Consider the following 23,393-nt stretch of genomic DNA (forward strand, 5'->3'; position numbering starts at 1 on the left):
TTTCTCACTCCGATTGTCGGAGAGGTATCTCTGGGCCCTCTCGATAATGCACATCACTATAAGCCTTGCAAGCAATGTAGCTAATGAGTTAGTTACGGAATGATGCATTACGTAACGAGTAAAGAGACTTGCTGGTAACGAGATTGAACTAGGTATTAGATACCGACGATCGAATCTCGGGCAAGTAACATACTGATGACAAAGGGAATAAAGTATGTTGTTATGCGGTTTGACCGATAAAGATCTTCGTAGAATATGTAGGAGCCAATATGGGCATCCAGGTTCCGCTATTGGTTATTGACCAAGAATAGTTCTAGGTCATGTCTACATAGTTCTCGAACCCGTAGGGTCCGCACGCTTAAGGTTTCGATGACAGTTATATTATGAGTTTATGAGTTTTGATGTACCGAAGGAGTTCGAAGTCCCGGATGAGATTGGGGACATGACGAGGAGTCTCGAAATAGTCGAGACGTAAAGATCGATATATTGGACGACTATATTCGGAGTTCGGAAAGGTTCTGAGTGATTCGGGTATTTTTCGAAGTACCGGAGAGTTACGGGAATTCGCCGGGGAGTATATGGGCCTTATTGGGCCATACGGGAATAGAGGAGAGAGGCCAAAAGGAAGGAGGCATGCGCCCCCCCTCTGGTCCAAATTGGACAAGGGGCGCAGCCCCCCTTTCCTTCTTCCTCTCCTCCTCTTTCCCCTTCTCCTACTCCAACAAGGGAGGTGGAATCCTACTAGGACTAGGGAGTCCTAGTAGGACTCCACACTTGGCGCGCCCCCTCCTAGGGCCGGCCTCCTCCCCCCTTGCTCCTTTATATACGGGGGCAGGGGGCACCCCATGACACACAAGTTGATCTACGTGATCGTTCCTTAGCCATGTGTGGTGCCCCCCTCCACCATATTCCACCTCGGTCATATCGTCGCGGAGTTTAGTCGAAGCTCTGCGTCAGAAGGACATCATCATCGTCACCACGCCGTCGTGCTGACGGAACTCATCCCCGGCGCTTTGCTGGATTGGAGCCCGGGGAACGTCATCGAGCTGAATGTGTGCTAAACACGGAGGTGCCGTAAGTTCGGTACTTGGATTGGTCGGATCGTGAAGACGTATGACTACATCAACCGCGTTGTCATAACGCTTCCGCTTACGGTCTACGAGGGTATGTGGACAACACTCTCCCCTCTCGTTGCTATACCATCACCATGATCTTGCGTGTGCGTAGGAATTTTTTTGAAATTACTACGTTCCCCAACACAACCCACCAGGGCGCGCCTGGGCCTCCTGGCATGCCCTGGTGGGTGTTGTCCCCCTCGAGGCACCCCCAGGTGCTTCCTTGCCCACTGAATGTCTTCTAGCCCAAAAAAATCCTCAAGAAGTTTTGCTGTGTTTGGACTCCGTTTGATATTGATTTCCTGCGATGTAAAAAACAGCAACTGGCACTGGACACTATGTCAATAGGTTAGTACCAAAAAATGATATAAAATGACTATAAAATGATTGTAAAACATCCAAGAATGATAATATAACAGCATGGAACAATCAGAAATTATAGATACGTTGGAGACGTATCAGACAGCTACTTCAAGTGCAAGAAGGCTTGCACCAACACACTTGGATTCACCTCGCTCCATAAGTGCACGGCAGCTATGAGGATGCTTGCATATGGAGCTCCTGGTGATTCACTAAAAGACTATGGACGCATGGACGAATCCATGACCATTGAGTGTTTCTACAAGTTCTGCAGGGCAGTGGTGGCAGTGTTTGGACCGCAATACTTGCGATCACCCAATGTTGAAGACACAGTTCGGATTCTAGCACAGAATGCAACAAGAGGATTTCTTGGGATGCTTGGGAGCATCGACTACATGCATTGGAAATCGAAAACCCGTCCATTTGCTTGGCAGGGGATGTTCAAAGGCGCCAAAGGCGGTTGCAGTGTGGTACTTGAGGCAGTGGCCACACACACGACCTCTGGATTTGACACTTCTTCTTTGGTATGCCAGGAACTCATAATGACATCAACGTACTGCAGTGCTCCCCTGTCTTTGCCAAGCTTGTTGAAGGTCATTCTCCTCCGTTGAAGTTCGAGATCAATGGATGGCACTACAACAAGGGATACTACCTAGCAGATGGCTCCGAGATGGTCCATATTTGTGAAGACTATCTCGAGCCCTGTGCCAGGAGGCAAGAACTCCCACTTTTCCAAGTGTTAGGAGGCTTGCAGGAAGGATGTCGAGTGGGCATTTGGTGTGCTCCAATCTTGATTTGCTGTTGTCCGGTACCCCGCTCAGACCTGGTCGAAAGATCAAATGTGGGAGATCATGACTTGTTGTGTCATCTTGCACAACATGATCATTGAGAGCGAGCAGGAGGAGCGAGTGTTTGACGCTGAACCATATAACAGGCAGGGTCCTCTTGCCCATGTTGATCACCAGCTACCGGCAACCTGGACTGCCTTCCTCAATATGATTCAGGAGATCCGAGACCCACAGGTTCATCAACAACTACAGCAGGATCTGGTGGAGCAGCAATGGAGGCTCAAGGGCAACGCCTAGCTCGACGTGTGATGAAATATGAGTTTTTATTTGTTGAACTATATAATTTGTATTGAACTATTTGTTGAAATATTTGATTTCCATTGATTCTCTATGATGAACTATGTGATAATAATAGTTTCTGTTGAGTTTGCGCCGAAGCACGCAGAATATGTGTCGAAATTGGTCAATTTGCGCCGAAAGTGTGCCTATTTCCGCCAAAAGTGGGCTGAAAAGTGGGCTAACTTGCGCCAAAAGTGGGCCTAAATCGGCGCCTGGGGGCAGCGGCTGGGAGCCGGATCGCTCCCACGCCGATTTTATCGCCGGTTCGCCCCCAAGCGGCGCTATTTCCAGCCCCTGGGGGGACGAACGGCTAGAGATGCTCTAACGCCACCACAGGATTTGACCCTCCCTCGCGCCGGCTCTCCCCTGCCCCCGGTGCATCTCGTGGACGTTGGTGTTGCCTCCTGTGTCCACCCGCAGCCTCTGTCGTCGGCTCGACGACACCTGCCCCACTTCGACATCCCCCCTCCCCCCCTCGTGGCGGTCTCCATCTTCACCGGAATCGACACATATCTTCGTTGCACTGCTTCAATCTCGTGGCCTAAAGAAACAACAGAGGTGCTTCGTTTGTTCCCAAACAAAGTCAGTGGACGATGGGGATGACGTAAAGCACCCACCAAGGAGCTTTGTGGTGCCATTTTCACGGCAAGACCGACGGTCTTTGAAGGTGACCAGCAAGCTTTGTCATCGTCCGGGAGTTTGATTTGACGCCCACCCGTCAACTGCCGGCGGCCTACTTTCCCGCCCGTCGTCCACCCCTAGCTCCAGATTCAGCCCAATGTCGCATGTCGAGGCTCTCACCTTCTCCGCCCGCAAGGTCTTCAAAGAAATGCTTAGATGTGTTTTTTAGCTATTTTCCTTACGTTTTTCTATTTTTGCAATCAAAATCAACGTAGGATATTGCATCGTGTAGATGAAGAGTTGACAGACATGATCTTCAACGACCATTCGTGGAACGAGGAGGAAGAAGATGATGACGATTTGAAATGAGCAGTGTTGTGGTCGTTAATCAGGACTTTCGAAGACACTAGGATCACAAATCGACCGCTTATACATCAATCGAGATAGAGCAAATGGCCATGAGAAGCTTATTGAGGATTATTCCAACACCAATGCGGCCTAGCCAGAGAAGTATTCTCATCGTCGGTTTCGGATGCACTGAAGTCTCTTCCTCACCATTGCAAGAGTTGTGGAAAAGTATGATGAATGGTTTAAGCTGAGGAGTGAGGAGTACATTGGGGGAGAAAACTGTAAACCCATCGAAGGCAACGTGAGATCCCACTTTGCAATGTGTCAAGAATTGACAAGGATGTTGAGAGAGAGTTTGGTGTGCTTCGGAAGCACTTTGTCATTGTTCGTGGTCCTTCCGAGTATTGCAACCCACATGTCCTATGAAAAAATAATGATATGTTGCATCTTTCACAACATGATCATTGAAGATGAGAGAGACGTTGGAGCTTTTGGTACATCACCAATGATCTAAACATCGGCTTGAGATCGGCTTGTTTATTGAGTCGAAACGAAAAACTTAAGATCGGCTTGAGATGCTCTAAACATCGGCGATAATCAGTAACCATATGCTGCTAGCAACACTAATCGATCAACGGGAACGTGCAACTAGCTACAAATCGATATCTGTGCCCAAAAAACGTTCTCACTTGCACCTTGGGCGCTCCAATCCCAGAGGCTAGAGTACAAATATGAAACATCCGAGAAAGATTGCACCGAGATCACCATCACCTTCTTATTATTCACTTGTTCTTTTGCTCATATACTACACACCATAATTACCGGACGCAAGTTGCTACACGCAGCGTATCCAAACGTCCGTGCCACCACTCCCCCTTCTTCCTCCTCACTGCGCCACCACCAGCCTACAGCCACCCATTGCATGCCAGGGAGATGACCGACAAGCTCATCGGGACTTCGCCCTCACATCTGCACGGCCAAAAGCTCCGGCTGCCGTATTCCCGGGGCGGGAAACACGGCACCGCGGACTCCCAGATCACCACCACACCGCCCCCTGAACACTCCTACTCAATCTACTAAGTAAACGGATCATGATGTGTTAGCCCAGCTCCAATCCACCGCCCACTAGCCTGGCCATGGTGCCGTGCTCTCGGCGTCTCGCCTCGTGCCGGCCTCCACCGCGGCAGGCGCAAGAACACGGCCCCTCCTCCGCGCGTCAGTCGAGGGGGAAGCACGTGTCCTCGCCGCCGGTGTTCCAGAGGAAATGCGCGTACGCAGCGGCGTAGTGCGCGTTGCCGGGGTCGGCCGCGATGGCCTCCTGGTACGTCTCCTCCGCCGCCTCGACGTCGTCCCGCGCCTTCCACAGGAACGTCGCGTACCGGCTCAGCGCCTCCGCGTCCGTCGGCTCCGCCCGCACCGCCCGCTCGAAGTAGTGCTCCGCCCTGCGATTAACAGACACGTTGACAGATCAATACCACGGTAAAAAAATTGAACTGGCAATTCGTCGAACAGTTGGGGGGCGTGGCCGGGGAGGCGGGGACCTACCGCTTGTGGTCCTTCCGCGTGATGTAGAGGAATTGGGCGAAGTTGGCGAGGATGAGCGAGTTGTTGGGCTCCTCGGACACGGCCAGCTTGTACCTTTGCTCCGTCCGCGCGTACTCGCCGACGTCCTCCGTCTCGATCTCCGCCTCCACCGGCGCGACCAGGTTCCCCAGCACGTCCGGGTCCGTCAACTCGTCGGCGCGCGCATCGGCCTGCATGCTCGAGGCCTCCGCGACCATCCTTTCCCAGATGGCCTGCTCGTCCACGGCGGCGGCGCCGGGCACGACATTCTCCACGCCCGTCCCCGCCAGCGGCGTTAGTTGCTGTGGTGCGACGCGGCTTAGACTGTAGCGGGATTCGTCCCCCCGGTCGTCGCCGGAAGCTCCCGCGACGGGCCGGACATCGCCGCCACCCCCGCTACCCCCACCGACCGAAGCAGTGCGGCCAGCAGAGAACGTCTTGACGGAAGCCGCGTCGAACCGCGGGTTGGATGGCTCGGTGTGCTGGGTGTCGACCACCGTAGCAGCCGGGGCAGCGGGCGGGGTCGGTGCGACGGCGGCGGCGGCGACGCTGTTGCTCATCGAGTGGACGGTGAAGTTGGCGAGGAGGAGCATGAGGGAGAGCATGAGCGCCGGGGTGCCGGCGAAGATGTGCTGGAAGAGCCAGACGAACGAGTCCTGCATCTCGCCGTGGGCGCGCGCCAGGACGGCCTGCAGGTCGTCGCAGAGCATCTGCTGCAGCGCGAAGCTCTGCAGCTCCCGCACGATGAGCACCATGGAGGAGAAGGCGCGGCCCACCGACTCGCCGGCGGAGCCCAGGCTCAGCCGCTCGTCCCACCGCGACCGCGGCGGCACCTGCTGCCGCCGCTGCTGCTTCTTCCGCTTCAGAATCCTAAGGGACAGGGGCAGCCCGACGCTGCTCGCGCTCTGTTCCAGGCTCGGCGGCCACCCGCACCCCGCCGTCCGCACCCCCGCCGACGCCGCCAGCTCCTCTATCCGCCTCAAGAACTCCATGTCCCCGCCGCCCACGCCATCTATGCTGGCACTCAGCGCGCACCTCGCTGGCCGCCCCTCGCCTCGCCGGCGCGACACAAGACCGCCGGGCGCCCAGGATCTCGCGAGCATGCCGCAGCCGCCGCCGCCACCGAGGAACGGGGACCGCGAGGAAGTCGAGGGCGGGCACGGCGATGGCACGACGGCCGCCACCTGGAAGCCCATGGCAAGCTTGTCTGGTCCCCTTCCCTGCGCGCGGCGACAACCCTCGGCCTCTGGTTGGGCCTCGAGATCAGCACCGCGAGCGCGAGGGAGGTGTGGAAAACCGCGCACGGCCGTCGAAGGAGGCGACTCGCTGGATGCGAGCAAACGGAGGGAACGCGTCGGGGGCTTTTAACCAAGGAGATCCGGAGGGGCGTGCGCGTCTTGCCGTCTTGGCCGGCCTCCCGTGAACGTGAAGCGGCCTAGTTGTAGTGTCACTGTTCGTGCCTTGGAGTGTAGTGTGATCAAGATGAAAAAACTTCTAACCGTATTTGGGTCATAGCAAAAAATCTTGGCACTTTTTGGGTGGAAAATCCACTTCTTAGCTTTTTTGTGATTTTGTAGGAACATCTCTCAACCCTTTGATGAACACTCGTAGAGTTCAACTCCGGGACTCAACCCATAAGTAAAGAAGGTTTGAATGTCAATTGAACTGTTTGTGTTCTTTGTAAATCATAGTTCAAAATCCAGACTTACCGTGCGGACACATTTTGTTTTCATGAATCATAACCGGGAATTTGTTCATATCATGCAACCGTGTAGGCACTGCATGATCATGGGGATCACGTGGCAATGCCGTTGCCACGGCTGTTGAGGCCACGGCGCACTTAGCCACAGATGTGCAGGTCACTCTATACGTCTAGTTCGTTGTTGTTGTTTCTGTTTTCTCCTCTTCGACGAAATTTTATGACCTATTGATCACACTTGTTTTGGACCTTTATTATAAAGCCGGACGATCCTTGTGTATTTGTTCTACTCATGGTAACTTTACCTCTCTTGTGAGTTTAAACGAAATTAATATTTGACCAGAGATAATTGATTTTGGAAATAAACCAGAATTTATGTTCCAACTTGATTCACTGGCCGGTTAAAAATAATTTTAGTCAATTTCTAATGTGGTTTTTTTTGTTGCGGGGAAATTTAATATGTGGTTGACACAAAATCTATACCGCACCAGTGATAGTTATCTACTTCTCCCACACCTACTTCACAAATGAAACCCACCAAGTGAAGTGGAAAACTTTGTGGCCACGTAGAGGCATCATGTGGTCAATTAGTCATAATAAAGTGCCATGCTCCATCAAAGTCCCGTGGTAAACCATGATCAGCGAATTCACGTGATGAGGTCAAATCCAAATTTCTAGATCGAATTCATGTGATTGGCAAGTGGTTGCAAAAGAGTGCAAGCTGCGGAGCCCAAGTAGACCAAAACCATCCATAAACTTGACCACTTAATTGCAGTCTCGCAGGCTTAATCAGCTCGAGCTAAACAGTAGTCACATCAAAAAGAAAAACGGCCCGTGCCAAGAAAAGTCCAGAGCGGAAAAGGCTGCCGCGGGTGCATCCGTCGCACCATCTCGAGCCCCGAGACTTGATGAGTGGCCGCAGAACGTCGTCCGAAGGGCCCCACACGCTAGAGAGAAAGAAATATCGAGGCGAACGGACGGCTGTGGCCTGCTAGAATCCAACCTGGGTTTCGGAACGGATCGGCCGGAGAAACGGCCAGTGGGCCGCGTCGGGGCTCGGCTACAGTGCTCGCTCCCTGGTCATTGGACGGCCGTGACGGGTCCGATAGGACGGTGGGCTAGGGTGCACTGGATGGGTCCTGGACTACAGGACTCTGTTTCGTCCACGATGAGCACATGGGAAATGTGTACTGCACTGCGCTAGCTGGGCGGTCACGGAGGCATGGGGCCGTGTCAGTCACGTGTGTCGTGCGTGCGCGTCGGGGTGGGAGGGGGCAACAAAGCCAACTGTGGCGCGGTGGTTCCAGTGCTAGGCCAAGCTGGATCTCGTTCACCGGGAGTGAGCTCGAGGAGTAAAGTCGGAGACGTTGCTCTTCGGTGCCTTCGCAGGGGCGCCGGATACTGCTGGAATTTTTGTGGTCATGGGAGGACAAATATCTCGCTCGTGTGAGGCGGTAACTGCTGGAATTTAGTCTATATTGAGGCAGCCCAATAACTATTTCAAAAATTCCTAGTAAATTCTAGAGGCCCACTTAGCCCATTTACGCAAGGCAAGGGATACTATTAAAGTTTAGTCACACATTGTTAGTTTAGAGGGAGTTGGACCTTTTTATAAGGGAGGCTCCTTCCCCACTTGTATGAGCATGAGAACAAGAGGGACATCCACGCGCGCTCCTCCTCCGCCGCCCGCCACGCCTCTTCGCGTTCCTCTGCTGTACACAGTTCCAAACTCTGCGCTTCTACTGCTGCTGTTAATAAAATCATTCGGTAAATTGCTCATATTTCCAACAATCCAAAAACCTTATTATAGTGAAAATGCGTTATCTCGACTAGAGGGGGGTGAATAGGCGATTTGTATGAATTCTTCACTGAGGAATTTGCCGGTGAGGAAATTCCTTAGCGAAGAACTATTAGCAGCGGAATAAGTACTCAGAAGTAAGCATAACAGAATACACGCATGGTCATCATGATGAAATGAAGACTAGCGCAGAGTACAGAAAGCGTAATCACATGATAACACAAGATGAAGACAAACAGACTGAAGAAATTGAACTGAGGAAATTGAGAAAGTCTTCAGTCAAAGTCTTCAAACACAGATATGAACAAACACTCAACACAGTAATGAGGAAATGAAAGGGTTGAGGAAATAGAACCAGTTAGGTTGGTGAAGACAATGATTTGGTGGTTGGTGAAGACAATGATTTGGTAGACCAGTTCCAACTGCGGTCTCAGTTGTATGTCTGGTTGGAGCGGCTGAGTATTTAAACTCGAGGACACGCAGTCCCGGACACCCAGTCGCTGAGCACGCAGCTCAGGACACCCAGTCCTCACCGTATTCTCCTTGAACTAAGGTCACGCAGACCTCGTCCAATCACTCGTGGTAAGTCTTCAGGCGACTTCCAAAACCTTCACAGACTTGGTCACTCGGCGATCCACAATTCCTCTTGGATGCTCTAGACCTTGACGCCTAACCGTCTGGAAGAAGCACAGTCTTCAAAGATAACAAGCGTCGGATCCATGCAGGATCAATTTCTTCAGTGATGCTCAATCACTTTGGGTTTGTAGGGGTTTGGTTTTGGGGTTTTTCCTCACTTGATGATTTTCGCTCAAAGTCCTTGGAGGATGGGTTGCTCTCAAATGACAAGTGTCAAGTTCTCTCGAAGCAGCCAACCAGCTAGTGGTTGTAGGGGGCGGCTATTTATAGCCTAGGGAGCAGCCCGACATGATAAGACATAAATGCCCTTCAATGATATGACCGTTAGGTGGATAAGATATTTTGGGACAGCTGGCGCGCAGCACAGCAACGGTCGGAAATTTGACTCTCAAATTCCTCAGGGCTATCATGTTCCTCACTGTGTAGGTAATTCGCACTGACGAATTTCTAACTCCTTAGTCAGAACAAATTCATCAGCGACCAGAAGAACTTCGTCTCTGTCACTGAAGAAAGTGACTGAACTGTATGAGATTTTCAAAGGCTTCACTCGAAGGGATTGGTAGGTGTAGGATTTTGAGTTGAGCATCACATGGAATATTTCCTTATTATTTCCTCGACTCCCTTTAACAGTACGGTATTTCCTATGACTCAAGAAAGAGAAAATGAAACTACGAAAACAAAAGTCTTCACGCTTCATGTTTCACAGATGAATACCAAGTCTTCAAGGTCACACCAATTTCGTCACTTTCAAAGTCTTCAGAAAGTCTTCAGAATATCAAAGTTTTCAGTTGAAGAACTTCATTTTTAGGGGTCGACTTTCTCTGTAAATATCAAACTCCTCATAGACTTATAGACGTGTGTACAGTCACAAACGCATTAGTCCCTTAACCTATAAGTCTTCAATACACCAAAATCACTAAGGGGCACTAGATGCACTTACAATCTCCCCCTCTTTGGTGATTGATGACAACATAGGTTAAGTTTTCAACGGGGATAAACATATGAAGTGTATACACTGATGTTGAGGAATTTGATTACAAGATATAGTGGAACTCCCCCTGAAGATGTGCATAGTGAGGAATTTGCTTTTGAAGCAATGCACATTTGAAGAGTTGAATCATGGAGATCTCCCCCTATATCTTGTAATTCATACACGCATTTGATATATAATATGAAGAATTTGAAATGCATGACGAAATATGGTGCCTGATAAGATTCAGCATGCATGCAATGTCATTAACGAGGAATAAGCATGCAGAGCATAATGCAACCAAAGTATCAGCGCACCATCGGGTTTAAGATTACAACTCGATCCAAATAAAAGTTTCAGAAGAACAAGAGTTGTAACTTAAAAAAAATGCCCTTAATATAGACCCGCTTGAAGACTAACTCAGATTTCTCCCCCTTTGTCATCAAGTGACCAAAAGGATTGAAACTGAGGACTAACACCCCTGAAGAATTTCAAGTCGATGGAGGAGCGCCAGCGTTGTCGGGGTTGTTTGTTGTAGCAGGGCCTGCTGCAGTGTCGTCCAAATCTTCATACTCATCAGTGTCACGTGATGAAGAATAAGAGCTGGCCACCAAGGAAGGAACTTTGACCTTCTTGAATTTCTTCGGTGGAGGTGCAAACCAGTCAAATTCTTCCTTGAGACCCATATTCTTCAGATCTGCAGCGCTGTAGACATGAGAGAGAACAGCCCAGGTACGGTTGAAGGTTTCATGGAGGTAGTATTGGTTTTTCTTCACTGCATTGTGTGTTGAGGTCATGTTGTGAAGAATTGAACCAAACTGACGCTTGACCCATTTATGATTGCGATCAACCTTCTGATGAAGACTGAGGAGTAACTCACGGTCAGTCATCACCCTGGGTGCTGTGGCTTGAGGATTTTGCTTGGCTGAGGTATTTACGGCAGAGTCATGTGTGGCAGAATCGTCATTGGTAGAGTAAGATGCAGCCTTGCGAAATTGACCATCCAATGGACGAATGCCTTCATCGATCACAGCAGCGGCCTTGCCTTTATCATCAGCTGATGAAACTGTCCGTTTGAGGACTTCAATGGGAGGCAAGTAGCTACCGTGGTTCAGAGTGTCAGCTTTGTAATTCAGTGAAGATCTTGCCCTGATGAATCTCATAATCCAAGGAGCATAGGGCTTCAGCTTGAATGGTGACATAGCAATATTGGCCAGAGTCCTCATGAAGAAATCATGGAAGTTGATGGGAACGCCATGAATGATGTTGAAAAGCATATTCTTCATGATGCCAACGACTTCTTCATCATTTGAGTCGTGGCCTTTGATAGGACTCATTGTCTTCGTCAGAATTCGATAGACAGTCCGAGGCACATACAGTAATTCCTTGACGAGGAATTTGGTTCGTGGGGCCTGCCTTGGCTTCAAAGGCTTCATCAGCACTTGCATATAGTGATTTGAAAGTTCTGGTTCGTTGTAGATACAACGAGCACCATCAAGTGGAGGACTGAGTGGTAGAGCACGAAGCAATTCAGTTGCTGGTGCCTTGTAGTGAGTATTTTCAGACATCCAGTCTAATACCCAGGAATTCACGTCTTCAGCGTCTCCGGTGATGTGCAGAGTTGCATAGAATTGAAGAATGAGTTCTTCATTCCAGTCACAGATATCAATGCAGAAAATCAGAAGTCCTGCATCGTGAAGAACACTGAGGACTGGCTCAAAACCAGGCAGAGACTCCATGTCCACATGAGGAATATGTGCATGATCGAAGAATTTGTCTTTGTTGAAGAGCACTGAGGAATAGAAATTGGCTTGGCTGGCAGTCCAGAAACGCCTCTTCCTTATGCAAGCAGAATCATATGGATTATAGTCAGTGAAAAATACGTGCTCGGCAAAGAAATCTTCAGCCTTGAACTTTTGTTTGCTTGAGAACGGATTCTTTTGCTTGGGCAGAGGGGTGTCGGTGAGTTGCATCACCACCTCAGGAATCATGAGCTCAGGTTCTTCAGGCTGAGGAATTTCTTGTTCCTCAACAGGTGCAGTCTGAGGATCAGCAGCAGCAGGTTCATCAGCACTAGTGGCTGGAATTTCTTCATGCACAGAGAGAGTGGGTTGAGTTTCTTCAGAGCCCATTTGAACTGTTGGTGCAGGGGACTGAGGAATCTGTTGGAGCGGGGTGAAGAGAGGAGTATTGGGATGCTGACTTTCCCAAAAGTCATCATTCATCACAGGTGTGGTGCACCCTATATCCACATCTTCATCTTCAATTTCCTCAACACCAGCCTCTTCAGCTGTGAACTGAGGCATAGGTGAGGAAATGACTGGCGTTGAAGGGATTGCGTCCACTTCAATTTCTTCATCAATCTGCTCTGACGAAGCAGCAGAATGATGTTCTTCATCAGATCCGATTGGGATCTCATAGTCTTCTCCAAAAGGAACAAGGTCCTTTGATGGCATGGAGGAAATCGGAACATCATCAATTGGATGTTCGAGTGAGCTGGTCATTGGCTTCATTTTCTTCGCAGCCGAAGAATTTGACACAGCTGATGCCTTCCTTTTCTTCACTGCAGCTCGCTCTGCAGCCTTGGTCTTCTTCACATCAAAGGCAGATGGAAGAATTGGAGTTGGTGTAGGCGCAGGAGGAGCTGAGGAATCTGGTTGAATTTCTTCAGGCGCAACTGATGCAGTTGCCCTGACTTCTTCAGTTTCTTCAGGCGCACCACTGATGGATGCCCTGGCAATTTCTTCAGCGACTGGAATGGGATCATCAGCCCTGGAACTAGCATTTTCATCAGCCGCCTGAACTTCATCAGCGGTGCTAGCATGTTCTTCAGTCGGCTGAGCTGAGGCTTCAGCCTGAGGAATTTCATGTTGTGTTGGGGCAGCAACATTGGTGAATTTCTTCGTCACATTGACGAATCTGACTTTGGCTCCTTGCCAATCAGCATAGTAGGCATCAAAGTCCTTGCTGAGGGCTTGAATTTCAGACTGAGCCTGGAGAAGTTCCTCAGGTGTCATTCTGACAACGTTTTTCTTCAGGAGCTTCTCCTTTCTGTATTGAGATTTCTTAATCTCTCTTGCCTTTTCAAACTTCCATTTTTCTTCAGTGATGAAATGGGTCAACATATGACTTTGTCCAGGGGTCAGATGAAAATCAGGCATAGGGGTGTTAGGATCCTTGTGCCAGAGATCAATATAATCAAGGATTTTCCTCGGATCCAACAGCAGTGGCACAGATGTGCCTTTGGCTCTAGCGGCCCTTTCTTGGCGATCTCTGATGATTTCCGCAAGTTCATCATCAGAAGCTTCATCATCAGAAGGCACATGGAATGCGACCTGTTTCTTCTTTGGACTTGGCCGAGGACCTCGTACAGCTGTTGCTTTGGTCTTCAGCAGAGTCGGGCCAGATGATGAAATTGGTGCAGCTGAGGAACTTGCTGAAACACCAGAGGCAATCGAGAAACCAGCAGTCCTTTGACATGTAGCCAGATGCACAGGAGCTGAGGACTTTGAAGGAGCTGTTGAGGACTTTGGTGGAGCTGTAGCAGTGTGAGGAATTTGCCTTGAGGGCGCTGCTGAGGAACTTGGCCGTGAGGGCGCTGATGGTGAAGCACTTGGCTTACGAGCAGGCTTCTTTGGCATGGATTTCCTCGGTTTGACCGAGGCCTCAGTAGCAGTAGCAGTGGCAGAATCCTCATTGAATTTCTTCACTGCCTCCTTGGCTTGTCTTGCCAATTTAGCTTGGCGCTTAGCCCATTCTTCAGGAAAGTCCTCACCACGTTTGATGCTTGTGGGATCAGCTACTTGGCCAGGTGCCAATGGAGCTCTTGGGCATGGAGGATTGAGGGCGAATTTCTTCATGTACTTTGGAGTCACATATCTGTATTCCCTCCATTCCCTTGCCCATCTCCGTTCAATCTTCTGAATGCGCACCTTGCGCTGATTTTTGTTTTCTTTGCCAAATTTTGCTTCATCAGGTGTGCAATAGTCAGCATAAATTTCCTCAGGGATTTCAAACGCAGTCATAACCTCAGGTTTCTTTCCTCCTTTCTGCGGCTTCTTACCGTCTGCCATATTCTTCAGTTGAGGAATTTGAACAATTGAGTTCTCTGAAGAAGTATGCAGTTTTTCTTCGAGGAACGCTGCAAATGAGTTAAGTTGATGAGAACCTAGTGATTCAGCAGCAGACATGAGTACCTGTGAACAGAGTACAGGTGCAAGGAATTTGGAGAGGTCATATGCGTTCTGAGAAGGTTTTTCGAAAAGAACAAGTTTTGAGGAATTTGACCAGATGACCTTGAGGAATTTCACTAAGCGTTCTTGTCTTAGGTTCCAGAGTTGTACAGATCGAAGATCCACACAATTAGGGAATCTTGAAGAAAATGATTGCTTAGAAAAACAGTTCAAGATCATATGATGTGTGTGGTGTTCATATGTGTGAAGATTTGAAGAATAAACACTTTTGAAGATTTTTAGGAAAGCTTGAGAATCAAAGTGAGTAATAAAAGTAACTTTTAATTACCCGAAATGAAGAACACGACGAACTGAGAAGAACGGATGGGAAGTTCGTCAGGTTAGATCTTCCTTGCCCTAACTCGGCGGAGGAAGACAGCTACGGCGGCGGCGGAGTGAAGATTCCCGCGGTCGGCGTGAGTACGACGGTGACGAGGTCGAGGCAGTGAAGCTCTTCCTCACCGGCGACGATGGAGTAGCGGTGGCGCTAGGGTTTGAGGATCTCGAGCGGGAGAGAAGCGATCGAGCGGAGTAAATGAAGTGAGGAAGGGGAGAGGGGTATTTATAGACACGGTGAAAAACTATTCGCCCGAAGATTTGGGACGAACGTGCCCCTGCCCTTTCTCCTTCACGCGACATGTGTCACCCACGTACTGTGTAGTGGAGATCGTGTACGATCGTGGGTGAATAGAATAATGCATCGTGGGATGCAGAACAGTTTGAGCGGCAAAACCGAAAATTTGGATAAGATTTGTTTTAAAGTTTCGTTCGCAATTTCTTCAGCTGACCAGGACAAAGTGAAGATTTTGAACGAGTTTCAAATAGAACGCACATGAAGAAATTGTGAATAGATTGGGTTGAGTATAGCATAGAGGGGGAAGGGTCCGATCACATTCACTTAGCAGAAAAAGCAGCTTGAAGAAATAACTATAAGTGAATGCTATAGAGGACATAAACTTATATATATATATATATATATATATATATATATATATATATATAGCCAATGAAGAAAAACGAAGGAACCAGTGAAGATTTTTGAAAAGTTGAAGAATTTGAAAAACTGAAGAATTTCAAAACTGAGGAAAAACTCAAATTGAAGATTTTCAACTTTTTGTGGTGGCGTGACCCACCGTATAAGAATGATGATTTCAGACACCGCGTACAATTGTCGTAGGGTTCTGAGAATCAAATTCTTCATTAATTTCTTCACACTTAGAGTGTTATTCTTCATTGATTGAAGAAAAATGTTTCTTCATGTGTTGCACATCTAAGTCATCAATTTTGCATAAGTGTTAGGATGTGTGTCTTTTTCAAAGAACATTCGAAGATTCTAAGATATTTAGCTCACACCGCAACTTGCTAAATCTCTTCTCATCCAAGGGCTTAGTGAAGATATCAGCTAGCTGTTCTTCAGTCTTCACGTGCTCGATGGAGATGTCGCCCTTCAACACATGATCACGAAGAAAATGATGACGAATCTGAATGTGCTTTGTCTTCGAGTGCTGAACTGGGTTGTGAGCAATCTTGATGGCACTCTCATTGTCGCAGAGGAGAGGCACATTCTTCACGTTGACGCCATAGTCCTTGAGTGTTTGCTTCATCCAAAGCAGTTGAGCACAGCAAGAGCCAGCAGCAATGTATTCAGCTTCCGCAGTAGACAGTGATACGCAGTTCTGTTTCTTCGAGGACCAACAGACCAAAGATCGTCCGAGGAAATGACAAGTGCCAGAAGTTGACTTGCGGTCCACACGATCACCAGCATAGTCAGAGTCAGAATATCCAATGAGATCAAAAGCAGAGCCCTTGGGGTACCATAATCCTAGTGTTGGTGTGTGAGCTAGATATCGAAGAATATGCTTCACAGCCTTATGGTGTGATTCCTTCGGTGCAGCTTGAAATCGGGCACACATGCAAACACTAAGCATTATATCTGGCCTAGATGCACATAAGTACAATAAAGAACCAATCATGGAGCGGTATACCTTGTGATCGAAGTCAATACCATTTTCATCAGTGCATAGATGGCCTTTTGTGGGCATAGGAATTTTGACGCCTTTGCAATCTTGCATGCCGAATTTCCTCAGTACATCTTTGAGGTATTTCTCCTGAGATATGAATATGCCATTGCGCTGTTGACGAATTTGAAGACCTAAGAAGAATTTCAACTCTCCCATCATAGACATTTGATATTCTTCACTCATCATATAGGCAAATTCATCACTATAACGTTGGTCAGTACAGCCAAAGATAATATCATCAACATATATTTGGCACACAAACAGTTCACCATCATAAGATTTAGTAAAGAGAGTAGGGTCGAGTGAACCGGGTGTGAAGCCATTCTTCACGAAGAATTCCTTCAATGTATCATACCACGCCCGAGGGGCTTGCTTGAGGCCATAGAGGGCCTTATTAAGTCTGAAGACTTTGTCAGGATTCTTTGGATCTTCAAAACCTGGGGGTTGAGCAACATATACTTCTTCCTCAAGCTTACCATTGAGGAATGCACTTTTCACATCCATTTGATATAAGATGATATCATGATGATTAGCATAAGCAAGTAATATGCGAATAGCCTCAAGTCTAGCAACAGGTGCAAAAGTTTCATCGAAATCAATTCCTTCAACCTGTGTGTAGCCTTGAGCTACCAGTCGTGCCTTATTCCTTACCACAAGGCCATTTTCATCTTGCTTGTTGCGGTAGATCCACTTTGTGCCAATGATATTATGCTTGCGAGGATCTGGACGTTTGACCAGTTCCCAGACATTGTTGAGCTCGAACTGATGTAATTCTTCTTGCATAGCCTGAATCCACTCCGGCTCCAAAAATGCTTCATCTACCTTAGTGGGCTCTGTGATAGAGACAAAAGCATAGTGCCCACAAAAGTTAGATAAATGTGAAGCTTTTGAGCGTGTGAGAGGACCTGGCGCTTCAATGTCATCGATGATCTTGTCAACTTGTACTTCTTTTGCAATGCGAGGATGAGCTGGTTGTCACTGAGGAGTTTGATCATTTTCCTCAGCACCATTGTCTTCATCATTATCTTCAGGTGCGTCCGCTCGACGTTCTTCGCGTACTAGAATGAATTCTTCAGCAAATTCTTCAGTAGGAATGACATCCTCAGTTGCCTTGAACTTGATAGAATCCTCAGGTGCTGGTTCATCTAACACAGAAGGTAGGTGCTCTCTTTGCGAGCCATTAGTTTCATCGAACCGCACATCTACAGTTTCAACAATCTTGTGAAGAGCGATGTTGAAGACTCTGTAGGTGTGCGAGTCCTTTCCGTAACCAAGCATAAAACCTTCATGTGCTTTCGGTGCAAATTTAGAATTGTGGTGAGGATCTCTAATCCAACATTTAGCACCGAAGACTTTGAAATAACTCACATTGGGTTTCTTGTCAGTGAGGAGTTCATAGGCCGTCTTCTTGAAGAATTTGTGAAGATATACTCTGTTGATGATGTGGCACGCAGTATCAATTGCATCAATCCAAAAACGATGAGGCGTTTTGTATTCATCAAGCATAGTGCGAGCCATCTCAACAAGAGTTCTGTTCTTGCGCTCCACGACGCCATTTTGCTGAGGAGTATAAGGAGCAGATAACTCATGAGTAATACCAAGTTCATCAAGATAGTCATCAAGACCGGAATTCTTGAACTCAGTTCCATTGTCACTTCTGATGTGCTTGATCTTCACACCAAAGTTGGTTGAAGCCCTCGAGGAAAATCGTTTGAAGACTTCCTGCACTTCATGTTTGTAAGTAACAATGTGTACCCATGTATATCGAGAGTAATCATCAACAATGACAAAACCATATAGAGATGCAGCATTAGAGAATGCTGAGTAATGATTTGGTCCGAAGAGGTCCATGTGAAGCAATTCGAATGGACGAGTAGTGGTCATGATAGTCTTCGCTGGATGCTTGGCCTTGGTCATTTTTCCAGCTTCACAGGCTCCGCATAAGTGATCCTTGAGGAATTTGACATTCTCAATGCCAATGACATGCTTCTTCTTCGCAAGCGTGTGCAAATTCCTCATGCCTGCGTGACCAAGTCGTCGATGCCATAGCCAGCCTTCTGAAGCTTTTGCAAGTAGACACACGGCTGGTTGTGGTCCTGTAGAGAAATCAACAATATACAAATCTCCTCTCCTAAAGCCTTCGAAGACTTTGGAATTGTCAGCTTCCATAATCACAACACAGCGATACTTGCCAAAGACAACAACCATATCAAGATCACAAAGCATTGAGACTGACATGAGGTTGTATCCTAAGGACTCAACAAGCATGACTTTGTCCATGTGTTTATCCTTAGAGATCGCAACCTTACCAAGACCCAATACCTGACTTTTGCCTTTGTCAGCAAAGATGATATGCTTCAGATGTGACGGTGATAAGGGAGCATCCATCAAAAGATTCTTGTCACCAGTCATGTGATTTGTACATCCACTATCGAGGACCCATTCAGTGGTTTTGGGTTGATCATCCTGCAGATGAATTAGTGTAACTTACAATCTCATATGCTTCATCAGTGAAGAATATGATATCAAGTTCATCAGATGAATTTCATCAAGCGGTAAACAGATATAGCAGTAGGAGGACGTGTGAAATGAAAATTCATTTCATCATGGTTAGCCTGCGTCCTTTCAGGCAATTTTGTCAGGTCCCCAGCAAATTCTTCAGACGTTAAGGCACGTCTGGAGACCTGACCCTGCAGAAGAGATTAGTTCTTTTTCTTCACCACCCACATCTGAAGGGGTGGCAAAGAGTTCATCACTTTGCGAGCACCATACGAGAATGGTGGCATAGAAGCCAAACCATTTCGTTTCACATAAGAGGGGTTAGGGTAAGCATATGAATAAGCAGAGAAATTCTTCGAGGACTTATGAACATAATGATTTGAAGAATAATGTGCATATTCATAGCCCTTAGCTCTACCCTGCGAAACAGAGTTGTTAGCACGATGATAATCATATGAGGACTTTGATCCATTTGAGGAATTTGATCCATATGAGGAATTTGGTCCGTATGAGGACTTGGATCCATATGAAGAATTTGGTCCATATGAAGAGTTTGATCTGGGGTTCCTATTCTTCACAGGTGGTGTCATGAGGACATTCACCTGAAGACTTTCAACATAACTTTTGGGAACCCAGATTTTCTTCATAGGGGAACCGTTCCTGCAGTTAGTCCCAACATATCTAGCAAATACTTCACCATTCTGATTTTTGAACAGTTTATAGTTAAAGTCAAATGACTCATCAGAAGAATGAGGAGATTCACATGTAAAGCCAGATAACTTGGATGGATCAACTGGAGGTCCCTTTGCAGCAACCCATAAGGTTTTGGGGTACTGCTTAGGCTTCCAATATGTTCCATCAGCATTAAGTTTCCTCTCAAAGGCAATACCCTCTTTCCTAGGGTTTCTGTTGAGGATCTGCTTTTTGAGCACATCACAAAGAATCTGATGCCCTTTGAGGCTTTTGTACATGCCTGTCGTGTACAGTTCCTTCAGCCCTGCATCGTCAGTGATACTAGCAATCTCCTCAGATGAGGAATTAGTGATAGCAGAGGCAGGTGAAGAATTTGTAACAGTTGAAGCATTTGAACATTCAGGTGAAGAATTAGCAGATTCACGTTCAATGCACTTTAAGCATGGAGGAACAAATTCTTCCTGAGAAGTGCTAATTTGTTGAGCAAGTAATGAATCGCGCTCCTTCTGAAGATCTTCATAACTCACTCTTAGCTTCTCAAGATCTTGCTTTCTTTGAAGAAATTCATAAGAAAGTTTCTCATGATCAGATAAGAGAGTGTTATGATGACTTTGAAGGTTATCAAACCTAGACTGAAGTCTCTGAAGATTTTCAGTCAGGGCTTTAGTGCGATCCATTTCTTCACCCAACATATCATCACTTTTGTCTAGCATGTTTTGAACCTTTTCCAAGGCATGTTGTTGTTTGGTGGCAATGCAAACAAGTTTGGTATAGCTAGGTTCAATATCGTCATCAGAATCATCATCATCAGATTCACAGTCACTAAATTCAGATGAGGAACATTCGGTTACCTCGACACCCTTTGCCATGAGACATGATGCAGAAGATGATGATTCTGGTTCGAAAGTCATCGTTTTGAGAGATTCCTTGAAGTCCTCAAACCAAGGATCATGACGGGTTCGATGACCTTCATAGACGTCGGAGATTCGGTCCCAGATAAGCTTTGCATTGCAAAGATGCATAATGTGCCTGAATTGATCTCTGGATAGGCAGGAACAGATGATATCCTTCGCCATGAAGTCAAGTCGAGTGTATTTGCGAATATCATCTGCGTTCGCCGACTTGCATAGATCAGTAAGACCAATCTCAGTGACGGTCCACAGCTTGCTGTCCCTTGCCATGAGGCGCTTCCTCATCATGGCCTTCCACTTGGGATAATCATGACCGTCAAAGATAGGGCATGTCACTTTCTTCATACCTGCGGTCGACATAACTAAAACTCCAGGCGGTTAAACCAAAATCACACAGAACAAGGGAGTACCTTGCTCTGATACCAATTGAAAGTGCGTTATGTCGACTAGAGGGGGGGTGAATAGGCGATTTTTATGAATTCTTCACTGAGGAATTTGCCGGTGAGGAAATTCCTTAGCGAAGAACTATTAGCAGCGGAATAAGTACTCAGAAGTAAGCATAACAGAATACAAGCATGGTCATCATGATGAAATGAAGACTAGCACAGAGTACAGAAAGCGTAATCACAGGATAACACAAGATGAAGACAAACAGACTGAAGAAATTGAACTGAGGAAATTGAGAAAGTCTTCAGTCAAAGTCTTCAAACACAGATATGAACAAACACTCAACACAGTAATGAGGAAATGAAAGGGTTGAGGAAATAGAACCAGTTAGGTTGGTGAAGACAATGATTTGGTAGACCAGTTCCAACTGCTGTCTCAGTTGTACGTCTGGTTGGAGCGGCTGAGTATTTAAACTCGAGGACACGCAGTCCCGGACACCCAGTCGCTGAGCACGCAGCTCAGGACACCCAGTCCTCACCATATTCTCCTTGAACTAAGGTCACGCAGACCTCGTCCAATCACTCATGGTAAGTCTTCAGGCGACTTCCAAACCTTCACAGACTTGGTCACTCGGCGATCCACAATTCCTCTTGGATGCTCTAGACCTTGACGCCTAACCGTCTGGAAGAAGCATAGTCTTCAAAGGTAACAAGCGTCGGATCCACGCAAGATCAATTTCTTCAGTGATGCTCAATCACTTTGGGTTTGTAGGGGTTTGGTTTGGGGGTTTTTCCTCACTTGATGATTTTCGCTCAAAGTCCTCGGAGGATGGGTTGCTCTCAAATGACAAGTGTCAAGTTCTCTCGGAGCAGCCAACCAGCTAGTGGTTGTAGGGGGCGGCTATTTATAGCCTAGGGAGCAGCCCGACATGATAAGACATAAATGCCCTCAATGATATGACCGTTAGGTGGATAAGATATTTTGGGACAGCTGGCGCGCAGCACAGCAACGGTCGGAAATTTGACTCTCAAATTCCTCAGGGCTATCATGTTCCTCACTGTGTAGGTAATTCGCACTGACGAATTCCTAACTCCTCAGTCAGAACAAATTCATCAGCGACCAGAAGAACTTCGTCTCTGTCACTGAAGAAAGTGACTGAACTATATGAGATTTCCAAAGGCTTCACTCGAAGGGATTGGTAGGTGTAGGATTTTGAGTTGAGCATCACATGGAAATTTTTCCTTAGTATTTCCTCGACCCCCTTTAATAGTACGGTGTTTCCTATGACTCAAGAAAGAGAAAATGAAACTACGAAAACAAAAGTCTTCACGCTTCATGTTTCACAGATGAATACCAAGTCTTCAAGGTCACACCAATTTCTTCACTTTCAAAGTCTTCAGAAAGTCTTCAGAATATCAAAGTCTTCAGTTGAAGAACTTCATTTTTAGGGGTCGACTTTCTCTGTAAATATCAAACTCCTCATAGACTTATAGACCTGTGTACACTCACAAACGCATTAGTCCCTTAACCTATAAGTCTTCAATACACCAAAATCACTAAGGGGCACTAGATGCACTTACAAGGCAATTTACCCCAAGTGGTTTTGCTGCTTCCAAGAGACCTCCTATATTTGAGGGTATCCACTATAAGAGGTGGCGCATGAGAGCAGTCTTATGGTTTCAAACCATGAGTTGCTATGACGCCACTCTTGGCAAACCTGAAGAGAGCAAGATGCCCAACAGGCACAAGCTTTTCAGAAAATGGATACCTTGTTTAAGGCTGCGCTCTTGAGTGTTCTTGGAGAGAACATAGTTGATGCTTATGCGTCAATTGATAATGGAAAAGATATGTGGGACGCACTCGAGGCCAAGTTTGGGGTCTCGGATGCCGGCACTGAGCTGTACATCATGGAGCAATTCTATGATTACAGGATGACTGAAGAGCGCTCCGTGGTTGAGCAGGCTCATGAGATACAGTCATTTTCTAGAGAATTTGAGCACTTCAATTGCATGCTACCGGACAAGTTTGTTGCCGGGGGTATCATCACTAAGCTTCTTCCTTCATGGAGGAACTTTGCTATCTTACTGAAACATAAGAGACAGGAGTTTTCTGTTCCGGATCTCATTGGTACTCTTGATGTGGAAGAAAAGGTGAGAGCAAAGGACACACGTGCTCGAGGTATTGAGGGAGGATCTAGTGCCAATGTGGTACAGAAGCAGAACTTCCAGCCCCACAAGTTCAAGAACAAGGGCAAGTTTGATGGTAAAGCAAAGTTTGATGGGAAGAACAAGGCTGTGCAACACATGAACTTCAAGAAGAAGAATGGCAAGAAGAAAGGTGCTGGTCATGTGTGTGAAGATCCTGATCATTGGGCTCCTAGTTGCCCTAATCGCTATGACAAGCGTCATCCTGG

At 47.2% G+C, this 23,393-nt stretch overlaps 1 protein-coding gene across 1 annotated transcript; it reads right to left on the reverse strand.

Annotated features, from left to right (window-relative positions):
- Positions 1-4,310: 4,310 nt before the first annotated feature.
- Positions 4,311-6,495, reverse strand: LOC123135370 (uncharacterized). Its single transcript, XM_044554414.1, has 2 exons — positions 5,117-6,495; positions 4,311-5,013 (listed from the first exon to the last, which is right to left on the reverse strand). Exons 1-2 carry the CDS (start codon positions 6,328-6,330, stop codon positions 4,788-4,790), a joined length of 1,440 nt encoding a protein of 479 aa, XP_044410349.1. The 5' UTR covers positions 6,331-6,495; the 3' UTR covers positions 4,311-4,787.
- Positions 6,496-23,393: the final 16,898 nt, after the last annotated feature.

This window comes from Triticum aestivum, chromosome 1B (assembly GCF_018294505.1).
Source record: "Triticum aestivum cultivar Chinese Spring chromosome 1B, IWGSC CS RefSeq v2.1, whole genome shotgun sequence".
NCBI lineage: Eukaryota > Viridiplantae > Streptophyta > Magnoliopsida > Poales > Poaceae > Triticum > Triticum aestivum.

Coding starts and splice junctions, on each gene's coding strand:
- LOC123135370 (XM_044554414.1), bottom strand. CDS start 6,330: ATGGGCTTCCAGGTGGCGGCCGTCGTGCCATCGCCGTGCCCGCCCTCG. Junction 5,014..5,116: donor ACGCGGAAGGACCACAAGCG/GTAGGTCCCCGC, acceptor TGTTAATCGCAG/GGCGGAGCACTACTTCGAGC.